Here is a 12299-nt window from a genome sequence, read left to right on the forward strand (position 1 = left end):
CATTTTTTTTTTTTTCTTTTAATAATTCATTCTGCAATTTGTGACTTATCTGCAGTGGATTATTACCTATGTCTAGAAAGAAGTAACACTTGCATCCCTACAGATACAAACGGTCAGTGAATGCCTTTTACTGGTTAGACATCCTATGTCCAATTAGCCTCGATTATTAAGGCACAGACTGTACTTGAAGGTGGAGCATCAATGACATCAGATAAAAGGAAGATTCCAACCAGGGTCCACTGGCTGACAACTTTTAAGAGATTATTGGCTTCTAACAGCAAAGGACCATTCTGCACACACATGAAAATGCATTTCAGTTTTTACTAATGCTGTGGAATTATTTCCAAAAGATGGTAAATCACTTGAAAGACCTTCAATAATATATTTCTCCTAAAGGCGATGTTCCCCTATATTTTAGCTATGGCTGTTCTATAAAATTGTTAACTTCTTCTAGTTTTTTGAATTAGGGCAGCTAATTCTATAATATCGGTGGTCTTTGGGTTTGAAGCCATAACTTGATCAACCTCTGCAATTGTATAAACACCACTTAACAAAGCATATATTTTTTTTCTCTGATTCAAATGAGTGTCTGTCAAAAGCCTACAATCATCCTTTAGCACTAAAGAGGAGCAGTCATTCCCAGTATAATGGACATGGTTCCAGGATGGTTTCATTATGGCTAAATGCTGTCGCTGAGTCATGTGATCATTTGGCTCCTTATAAATATCGTTCACACATTCAGGGTACAAAGAAGTGTCTATTCTCTGACAATGTGTATGCTTGCTGCTATTTTTCAAATGTCCGCTATGTTCATGTAAACAAAGCAATTGTCTTCTTCCCTGATGGTCATAGTAACCACTTTGTCTATGGATGTGTTGAGGAAGAGTCTCAGACAAAAAGTTACAAGGAAGGTAATGTTGTTTGATGCAAGTACAGTCCATGCTATGGGTGTGAGGAATGGGGAAGACGTCAGTATTAATGGAATTGCAGCTACAACAGTGATTTAGATCCGTCATTCTGTATTGCGGCTGTTCACCATCTCCCCGTGGATGAGTCCATTTGCACATATGTACTGTTGGAAATGTATGTCCAGTACTGCTCAATTCCCTATGCAGAATTGGATTTTGTCCTTCTAAGGTGTTTAAGGTTGATCCTAGATGGCAACAGCTGCCCATATCAGAGTATGCCAGCTGCCTTTCCTTTGGAATCTGCTTCATATTTAAACTTGGAGATTCTTCTTTGGTACTCACACATTGTTCTGACCACTTGTAGCAGCTTGGAAGGGATAAAACAGGGTTGAGCCTTGCATGACCTTTTGTCTGCAGCTCATTACAATGTTCAGACTCGATAGAGGCATGCTTTGTTTTGGCCCTTAGTTCATCTGCAACTGATAGCTGCTGCTGATTTAGTCTTTCTGGATGGGAAAATTTGCACTTGATGCCATAAGTGCATCTTTGTCCTGAATGGAGAAGAACAAATCATTTTAAGAATATTTTAGGAACATAATTTCAAAAACTGTGTTTAACCAGAGGCAATTAATATCTAAACTACAAATAAACCGCTACTTATTCTACTCTTGTAAAACTACCTATTTATTTTTGAACAGAAATAATGGGTTGTCTGCCTGTTCATTGACAAGATAAGTAAACTCTTAGCACTGAGCCTGGAGTAGAGATAGGCATTGAAAAATTGTCGAACTTGATTTCTCTGAAAAATTAGGTTTACATTTGTTGAAATTTTAGCAAAAGTGCCCTTCTTTTTGCCTTATGGCACTGCCAGGGAAAATCTGAAAAAAATGTAAGTAATTTATCCTAGCCATAATAGACAGGACGCTTTTTTTTTTTTTTAAGAAAAAAAAGGATAGCTTTGTGTACTAGACTTATTACTCATGTAGAAAGGTTCAGGCATTACCTGTTATTTTAAGATAATGGCAGTGCAATGTTAGCAGCAACATTGTCCCCCTGTCACTCTTGATGAAGCCTTTGTAAAATGGACAGAGGCTTCTCACTCTACAAAGGCTTCGAAAAATGGATTTTACTGCTTTCCAACCATCTCATTCATTGTGCTTGGTGTAAGATCACAATAGGTTTTCCCTATTTATGTTTTTAGAGTGTTTTTAATATGTTCCATATACAGTGGGTACGGAAAGTATTCAGACCCTCTTAAATGTTTCACTCTTTGTTATATTGCAGCCATTTGCTAAAATCATTTAAGTTCATTCTTCTTCCTCATGAATGTACACATAGCACCCCATACTGACAGAAAAACACAGAATTGTTGACATTGTTGCAGCTTTATTAAAAAAGAAAAACTGAAATATCACATGGTCCTAAGTATTCAGACCCTTTGCTCAGTATTTAGTAGAAGCCCCCTTTTGATCTAATACAGCCAGGAGTCTTTTTGGGAAAGATGCAACAAGTCTTTCACACCTGGATTTGGGGATCCTCTGCCATTCCTCCTTGCAGATCCTCTCCAGTTCTGTCAGGTTGGATGGTAAACGTTGGTGGACAGCCATGTTTAGGTCTCTCCAGAGATGCTCAATTGGGTTTAAGTCAGGGCTCTGGCTGGGCCATTCAAGAACAGTCACGGAGTTGTTGTGAAGCCACTCCTTCGTTATTTTAGCTGTGTGCTTAGGGTCATTGTCTTGTTGGAAGGTAAACCTTCGGCCCAGTCTGAGGTCCAGAGCACTCTGGAGAAGGTTTTTGTCCAGGATATCCCTGTACTTGGCCGCATTCATCTTTTCCTCGATTGCAACCAGTCGTCCTGTCCCTGCAGCTGAAAAACACCCCCACAGCATGATGCTGCCACCACCATGCTTCACTGTTGGGACTGTATTGGACAGGTGATGAGCAGTGCCTGGTTTTCTCCACACATACCGCTTAGAATTAAGGCCAAAAAGTTCTATTTTGGTCTCATCAGACCAGAGAATCTTATTTCTCACCATCTTGGAGTCCTTCAGGTGTTTTTTAGCAAACTCCATGCAGGCTTTCATGTGTCTTACACTGAGGAGAGGCTTCCGTCGGGCCACTTTGCCATAAAGCCCCGACTGGTGGAGGGCTGCAGTGATGGTTGACTTTCTACAACTTTCTCCCATCTCCTGACTGCATCTCTGGAGCTCAGCCACAGTGATCTTTGGGTTCTTCTTTACCTCTCTCACCAAGGCTCTTCTCCCCCGATAGCTCAGTTTGGCCGGACGGCCAGCTCTAGGAAGGGTTCTGGTTGTCCCAAACGTCTTCCATTTGAGGATTATGGAGGCCACTGTGCTCTTAGGAACCTTAAGTGCAGCAGAAATCTTTTTGTAACCTTGGCCAGATCTGTGCCTTGCCACAATTCTGTCTCTGAGCTCTTCAGGCAGTTCCTTTGACCTCATGATTCTCATTTGCTCTGACATGCATTGTGATCTGGTCTTATATAGACAGGTGTGTGGCTTTCCTAATCAAGTCCAATCAGTATAATCAAACACAGCTGGACTCAAATGAAGGTGTAGAACCATCTCAAGGATGATCAGAAGAAATGGAAAGCACCTGAGTTAAATATATGAGTGTCACAGCAAAGGGTCTGAATACTTAGGACCATGTGATATTTCAGTTTTTCTTTTTTAATAAATCTGCAACAATGTCAACAATTCTGTGTTTTTCTGTCAGTATGGGGTGCTATGTGTACATTCATGAGGAAGAAGAATGAACTTAAATGATTTTAGCAAATGGCTGCAATATAACAAAGAGTGAAAAATTTAAGGGGGTCTGAATACTTTCCGTACCCACTGTATATATATATTTTTTTTTATCAATGGAACCTCTTAATTAATGAGCTGTTCTATAAACAGATCTTGCAGTTTAGTAAGGTGTGTGTATTACAAGAATGGCCGACAAAACCTGACAAAGCCTTTGGTAAAAATAAATGCATTTTGTGTATGCTGTTAAATAAAACATACCATATGGACAAGGCTGTCTTTCTGGGTCAAATGTAGCATGTGTTTTCCTGAGGAAGTTGGAGAGTGTAGGTCCATGACGGCCTAATGGATCATCTGGAGGCATAAATCTAAATTAACATAAATACAGTATTAGCATTAAAAATATCTCCATAACAATAGCAAAGTAGAAGTCACCATTTTATTTAGTCATTGTTGTTACTGTTCACGCAGCAGGTCCAGAAATGATTCCAAGAATTAAGTCATCCAAGGACTATTTTACCACTTCCAATGAACTTAAATAGGTATAATTAAAGCTGATGTATGGCTTTGCCATTCCAGATGTAGTTCCCTTATTCGTAGAAGGTCCAATTACTATGCAGATACATTAGTGGATACATTGGTCGTGGGACTTTTGCATGAGGCAACTCACGAGGTAAACGTATTTACATATTTATTACATAATAGCAAAAACATATTATAATGATTCAATAAAATTCCAAACATACAAGAAATGATATGCTGATCCATAATCAATAAATAAAGTATAAAAGTTTAAATTCATAATTATCCCAATATTGGCATCCATAATGTTCACAGATAGGTAAAGATGCATGATGGCATAATGTATGGTAACCAAATCGATCCTTGACATCCTAAAACTCTATGCATTTCGTGGATCTAGTCCACTCATCAGGAGTACTGTAGATGCAAGAGATTATCTAAAAAAGTATACAAAAATGCCATAATAATGTCATATAATGAATGACAGAAGGGAGGGGAAGAAATAATAGACAACGGGGATATTTAGGTTGGGTATATAGCCTTATGACTTACAGGTCAGCTCAAAGGGAAATACTGTGTTTCTACCAAAATAAGACCTACTGTGATTTTTGGGGAGGGCTGCAATATAAGCCCTACCCCGAAAATAAGCCCTATTTTAAAGTGTTTGTAGAATCCTAGAAACCATTCTATTACTGTTTTATACAATGTCCAATGTGTGTGTTTCTGTATTATAATTGTGTCAAATACCTTCGGTACAGCACCACTCTGCGCTTAGCTGACCTCCCGGCGGGTCACGGAAGCACTGAGCAGCGCTGTACTGAAGGTATTTGACACAATTATAATACAGGAACACACACACATTGTACATGATATAATACTAAGAGAAGAGAACTCCGGTGGGTCACTGAAGCGCCGAGTGGGGCTGTAATGAAGGTATTTGGCACAAATCTAATACAGGAACACTCACATTAGACATGATATAGTACTAAGAGAAAAGAGCTCCGGCGGGTAACGAAGGTATTTGGCACAATTATAACACAGGAACACACACACACACATTGGACATGATATAATACTAATATTAGAGTGGATTCTAGGATTTTACAAAACACTTTTACTCGGTTCACACAGGGGATTCCTGACAGGCAGGGATGCAGAGGAAGAGAGAAGACAGCACATTACATGATAAGACCTACCCCGAAAATAAGCCCTACTGTGTCTTTTGGTGCCAAAATTATTATAAGAACCGGTCTTTTTTTCGGGGAAACACGGTATATAAAAAAGAGTAAACCCAGTAGCCGTGGAGCAAGGGATCTATATCTACTATAGGTTCACTATCTCTTGTACTATGCAGATACTACATACAAGTAATGCAAATCACAAGCAGGAATTTGTTAAAAGGTCAGTCTACACAAAGGTCAGCTATAGGTAGAGTTTTATGGGATACATTTCTTCATGGCTTTTTAAAGGGTCTGGCTGCCCTAAGTTGTTCTGTTTCAACACACTAGAGTTTTCTCTGTCATCCTCTTGTATTTTCCATTATATAAATTTAAACTTACAGCAAAATGTTACTTGTTGGGCAACACTTCATTATTTCTGCTTGCCATTTGTCAATGTATTTACTACAACACAACAAACTAGGACATTTTAGATGTATTATAATACATTTTCTGGGCTAGTAATTATCTGGCCTATAAACATTTTTTCTTATTGTATTTTTTCATTTACTGGCAAAAAATATATTAGTATATTGTAACTTACTTATCATTTACAAAGGAATACATTAGCAATCTTTTTTCAATGAAGCGCTTCCAGTCTACATTTTCACTTTGTAGGTCACGGTAATTATCATTGGATACAATAATGGCATCTTTTTCAAAGGCCAGTTTGACAATGTAGCGGTCATCATAGCAAACAATCCTTTTGCCATTAATGTTTCTAGATGGAGTGTAAACTAGAATCATTTTCTTTTCCAGATAATCGAGAATGTGTTTGTCTAAAAAAAACAAAAAAGTTTAAAATGTAAATTACTGAACACTATCTTGTATTTGGAAAATTTAGAACCAATGGGTTGTTATCAATTCATAGGGCTGTATGTATTATTTTAACTCCTCCTCCCCTCTTGCGAGTGCTCCGTGACGTTGGGAGCCATCTGTGGCCGCAGTTGGATTATCTGCATACAGTATCCCTTGAGGAGACCACTAGCGATACTTATCACATGTCATCTACTTTACCGTGACACACTCGTTTCTTTTGGGATGCCCTCTCATTGTTCCTTGCTGGGCCGCACATTGGCCTTCCACAGCTCCCGTCTAGACGTTACTCCCTGTTGGACCGACGCCCACAACATTCCATACTTGCATTATCATCATGGCTTGACATGGGATGCATCCGCTCCTGAAGAAGTGGAATCTACTCCACGAAACGCGTAGAGCTTGCTATGATGCAGTCCCTTCTGTATATCTATACGTTTTACTTATTTACCCCAGGGTTTTGTATATGCCCATTTTCAGCCAATGTCTCACCTGTTTAGGCCTTGTCAGCTTTATACGATTTTACATCTATGTTGTTTTAACTGTATTACTGTATACCATCACATGTATGTACCTATGCCAATTTTGGATATCTGTATGATTGATGACATACATCATTAAATTGTCTATACCGTTATCATATTGTGGACCCACTTATGTACCTAATATTAGTCATTTTATACACCCCAACCTTTTGTATGCACTTCATATAAAGTCCCACTTGTTCCCCCTTTTTATCCCTTGTCCCCCAGCTTTTTGGGATGCCAGGCAATCGGCTTTTTGTACTATATTAATACTATGTTGTGGAATTGCCCACACATTACTTGGTTTACCATATGTTACAGTTTATGCCGATTGCCTTTTGTACCTTTTTTTACTCCCCCCTCCCCCAATTTTTCTTATTTTTTATTTTATTGCATGATACATTTTTATCCAAACATTCAATCTCAGTTTTTGAAGATGACACAAAATTAAGCAGGGCAATAACTTCACATCATGATGCAGAAATCTTACAGAATGACCTGAACAAAATAACAGAGTGGGCAACTACATGGCAAATGAGGCTTAATGTTGAGAAGTGTAAGGTATTGCACTTGGGAATAAAAACATGAACACAAAATACGCTTTAGGAGGGGAACCTCTGGGGGAATCAAAAATGGAGAAAGATCTGGGAGTCTTAGTGGAAGATAGACTTAGCAATAGCATGCAATGTCAAGCTGCAGCTGCCAAAGCTGGTAGAATATTAGCATGCCTAAGGAAGGGGATATATTCCAGAGATAAAACTATAATCTTACCACTTTATAAAACTCTGGTCCAACCACATCTGGAGTATTCTGTCCAGTTCTGGTCGCAAGTCCTCAGAAGGGATGTATTGGAGCTGGAGAGAGTCCAGAGAAGGGCAACTAAACTGATTGGGGGATTGGAAACCTTAACCGCTTGCCGACTGCGCACAGTATATTTACTGCGGCAGTCAGCCCCGGCCAGGCAGAGTGACGTAGATCTACGTCGCTAGCCTGTCACCGGGTTTTGAGCCAATAGCGGGCGGGCGCACGCCCGCTGAGGCGCGCGCCCGCCTCGGCTCGTTTACAGAGGAGTCCAGGCATGTGACTGGCGGACCCGATGTCCGCCGGTCACACTACGATCGTCGGTACAGCGGGAGAAAGGCGGGCGGCTTATGTAAACAAGCCACCTGTCATTCTCCCCTGTGTAAAAATGGAGATCAGACGGTTCTACTATGTAGAACCGTTGATCTCTGTTTTTACAATAGGAGACCTGTCCCACTACAGTTAGAAACACGCCCCTAGGACACACTTAACCCCTCCCTGTCCAATACAGTTAACCCCTTCCCTGCCAGTGTCATTTTTACAGTAACAGTGCATATGTATAGCACTGATTACTGTAGTAATGTCACTGGTACCCCCAAAAGTGTCAAAAATGTCAGTCAAGGGTCCGTTCTGTCTGCCGCAATGTCGCAGTACCGCAAAAAAAATCGCAGATCGCCGCCATTACTCGTTAAAAAAAAAAACACCAAAAATTACAAAAATCTTTCCCTTTGTTAGTAAACGCGATAACTTTTGCGCAAACCAATCAAAATACGCTTTTTGCAAATTTTTTTACCAAACATATGTAACATAAAACAAATTGGCCGAAAATGTTAAAAAATTTAGATTTTTACATTTTTTTGGGGGGGAATTTCATATAAAAAAAGTGAAAAATATTGTTATATTGTTATTTTCGTTATATTGTTATTTGTTTATAGCGCATGATCAAAAAATCGCACAGGTGATCAAATACCACCAAAAGAAAGCTCTGTTTGTGGGAAAAAAAGGAAGTGAAATTTGTTTAGGTACAGCGTCGCACGACCGCGCAATTGTCCGTTAAAGTCATGCAGTAAAAAATCGCAAAAAAAACCCTGGTCAGGAAGGGGGCAAAATCTTCTGGGGCTTAAGTGGTTAATGCTGAAGAGCGCTTACAATCGCTTAATTTATTCTCCCTGTAGAAGAGACAACTGAGAGGGGACATGATAGAGATTTACAAATACCTCAACGATGATCTCAGCATAGAAAAAAAATATTCAGTCGCAAGGAGTGCAAGCGGACATGAGGCCATACAATGCGATTAGAGGAGAAGCGATTTAACCTAAGGCTAAGCAGGGTTTTTTTTTACAGTAAGGCAATAAGATTGTGGAACTCTATACCACAAATGGTAGTTACTGCAGGAAGTATGGCTACTTTTAAAAGAAACTTGGACGTACATCTCAAAGATCAAAACATTCAGGGGTATGGGAAATGAATATGTCCACACACCTACAGCAGTTGAACTGGATGGACTATTGTCTTTATTCAACCTCAACTACTATGTAACTATGTAACTCCCTTCACATGCAAAAATATCGCATACTGTAAGTGTGCAGTTGTTCTTTTGCATTCATTTGACCTGTAAAAGCCTTTCACAAGTTTTACAAGTATTCAGCTTTTTCAAGCTCACAATCAATGCCCATCTGGAGAATATCATGGAGTTATTGTTTCTTTTACCATGTTCCTGTAGAAAAACACAGTTTTTATTATCCCCTATGATATCATCACCACCCCTCTTACATTTTTGCAGGGACAGCTGCTGGAATCGAATTTCCTATTAATGTAGGCATGCCTCCAAAACTATATCTCCCAAAAGCACTTTTCCCACACCTGGTGGGTTTGGCAGTCAACGCTTGCTGTGAAATAAACCTATTTACGCATGTGGAGACAGAGGGGATGAGGACTGCTGCTTCAGATACCTACAGCATAGGCACTGTGTTGCAGCCCAAACAGGAAGTTAGGAGAACACTGGATTTCTGGCAAATGACAGTTATTTTTTTTAAAAAAAACATGGGAAATGTGTATCTACTGCAATTATATATTGAATAGGGTTTTTCTAGTTTTTTCCCCCGATAAACACTGGAACGGAAACTAGTATTTTAAATTGACTTTACACAGACAATCCTGCAATGTCCTGTAATTACAATTAAGTGAAAATTGCATGGAAAACAATTTTAGGGAATTGTGCTTCATTTTGTTGCTCTGCATTTTTAAATCAATCATATGTGCTAGGAATAAAAAAAACATTCAAAAGGGATTATAAAACAACAAAGTGCCAACACCTCAAGTAATATATATAGTATACTCTGTGTAATATTATGAGATCACTCACATAAATCCGGCAAGAGAAATAAACAGCATCCCATAGTGCAAAACTGATATCTTTAATGGTTTGTATACTGCATATCTACTCGCATCCCAATGCATGTAACAAGCGTAACAAAATTTATTCTCCACACCGCCATTCGCTCCGGTGGGCGTGATGACATCAGCACAGGCTCCTGGGAGTGTCCCCTGTAGCTTTCACTGGTTCTTTCTGCCACTCTTCAAGTCACTACTGTTTCCTTTAATTAGTGGAGGTCAGCAGGAGGAAGCGTGCGTTTCCCAATAAAGCTGTGTCCCTGTTACCAAGCAAAAGTGAAACTACTGGATGCTCCCTAACAAAGGAAAACCACATAGTTTTTTATACTCCTCCCTCTTTTTCTCTCACCCCCTTCTCTCTCACTCCTTTTTTTTCTCCCTCTTTTGCCTCACCCTTGCCACCCTCTTTGACTTATTGCTTCTTTCTCCTTCTTACTCTCCCTCTGTCTATCACAGGGTTGCTCAACCTCTTTTCAGTCAAGGCACTCTTTACAATTATGGACATTAAGGCACCCTCCAAAACTATGGACAGTGTTGAGTTGCCCCATTCTAAAATATATTAATAATAATTTTTACATAATGCAGCAACATCAATACACGTAGGACACCCAATGTTAGAGGGGATTTATTCTTCCAACGCAAATACACTTTTGAAAACTGGTACTGACTAGTATTCCAATGTTTCTCTTCTCCATCACTCAGATAATGTGACCCTAAAGCTGATGGAAAGAGGCAAGGATGCTATGCAGGAAACTAACATCCTCCTTATCATCTGATGATTTCATTGCTCGTTAGGACCTCGATGGCTAGAAGGTTGCAATAGTGTACAATGAAAACCTGTGGCTTTGTGTAATTAAAAGGCAGGCTTCATCCACACACTGGCTTGTATACAATTTTAAGACAATTTTTAGGCACACCCGAAGAAACCTTTAGGGCACCCTGGTTGAAAAAAGGCTGCTCTATCCTTTCTCTCCCCATTCCTGCCCTTTCCGTCCCTTTCTCTTTTCCACTCTTCCCTATGTAATAGCCCTGACTGATACACATAAACTTTGCTGTGCTTTACATATTTTCTTTACTATGTGTTCATTGTCTCAGTAGTTGCTGGTTTTAATGAAGTTCTACTTCAAGTGCAGCTCAGACAAAGTGATATTTTTTTTGTGTGCTGAAAAACAGATGTAATGGAACAGTTTACTTTTTTAAGTGATCCATTGCCCTGAGGTTTTTGTATGTCTGAGAATGTCACTTGTGGCACATTAATTAGGACTATTTTGTGGGTACAAACATTTGTGGGGACTGCTTCATTTGTGTGCAGCGCATAAAGCAAATATATTTAATCATCTCCCTTTTAAGTTACTCCCACTGTTTGGCACAATCTTGCCATAGCCACCGTTTTCCACTGGATGCGTCATAAGCTGCAGGACGTGTTCCTGAACTCTGTCCCAGGGTATCCAAGACCTTTCATAATCCTAGCCATGCTCACATTTTGTCACAGTGTTTTGATTTTCTAACTGCAAAGCAAGGAAGGTTTACCTTATGTTTATGTTGTTTGGGGATTTTTTGGTGCCTCAAACCAAGTAGAACGTGGGACTTTGTGGGCAAGTAGATGCAATTATTGGTATATGAATATACATTATATACAAAATATATACAAAAAATAATAAAAAAAAAAATATATATTATTACTCAAAGGATAAAAAATCAAAACAAAAATTTATTAACAAAATAATTTTTCGGTATTTGTTAATAGCATAATGGTGAGTATTGTGCTTGGGGTAAGGAGCCCAAGTGTGAAAAAGTAAGAAAGAAGTTGATTCCAAGGAATCAGTGACAATGGTGCAAAGGTGACAAATCTTGAGGATTTTTTGGGCTGTTTTCCAGTAGATGTTAAAGGGACTTAGGTCCCCCCCCAAAAAAAAATCCCAGTTTCTGACGCGTTTCGGCTCACAGGCCTTTTTCAAAGCTTTAAGTCACTCAGTGCTTGTTCTATGAAGAAGAAAGTATATTTAAGCCTATTTGGGTCCTTAATATTAACATCAGGTATGATACAATTAATAGGTAGGAAAACAGTTCCACATACATTAATGTAGCTAGCGGCTATTGCATCAGGGTCCCCTGTCCTTGTTGCAGTCACAGTGGGATCATGTTCTGCGCAAGGCCTGGGGTGGTATTAGTAAAAGAAAGGGCAGTTTGAGAAGGTTTGACCACCCCAAAATAAGGAACATCATAGCCAAACATTGGCAGATCCTAAGGGAGGACTCCATGATACAACCTTTTATACCAGAAAATCCTCAGATCACATATAGAAAAGCGGGATCCATGAAACAGTTGCTCACACATAGTGAGTATAAGGAA

General features: G+C 39.3%; 1 protein-coding gene across 1 annotated transcript in view; it reads right to left on the reverse strand.

Moving 5' to 3' along the window:
• Positions 1-313: 313 nt before the first annotated feature.
• ZC3H12D (zinc finger CCCH-type containing 12D) overlaps positions 314-12299 on the reverse strand; it is a 55054-nt gene continuing 43068 nt past the window's right edge. The window contains exons 3-5 of the mRNA XM_082249363.1: positions 5957-6191; positions 3935-4041; positions 314-1459 (exon numbers count right to left, since the gene is read on the reverse strand). Of these exons, the coding sequence (XP_082105489.1) occupies positions 441-1459; positions 3935-4041; positions 5957-6191 (1361 nt within the window). The 3' untranslated portion in view covers positions 314-440. The remainder of the gene's footprint in view (positions 1460-3934; positions 4042-5956; positions 6192-12299) is intronic.

Source organism: Pelophylax lessonae (genome assembly GCF_965119305.1).
Source record: "Pelophylax lessonae genome assembly, chromosome: 3".
In the NCBI taxonomy this organism is placed as follows: domain Eukaryota; kingdom Metazoa; phylum Chordata; class Amphibia; order Anura; family Ranidae; genus Pelophylax; species Pelophylax lessonae.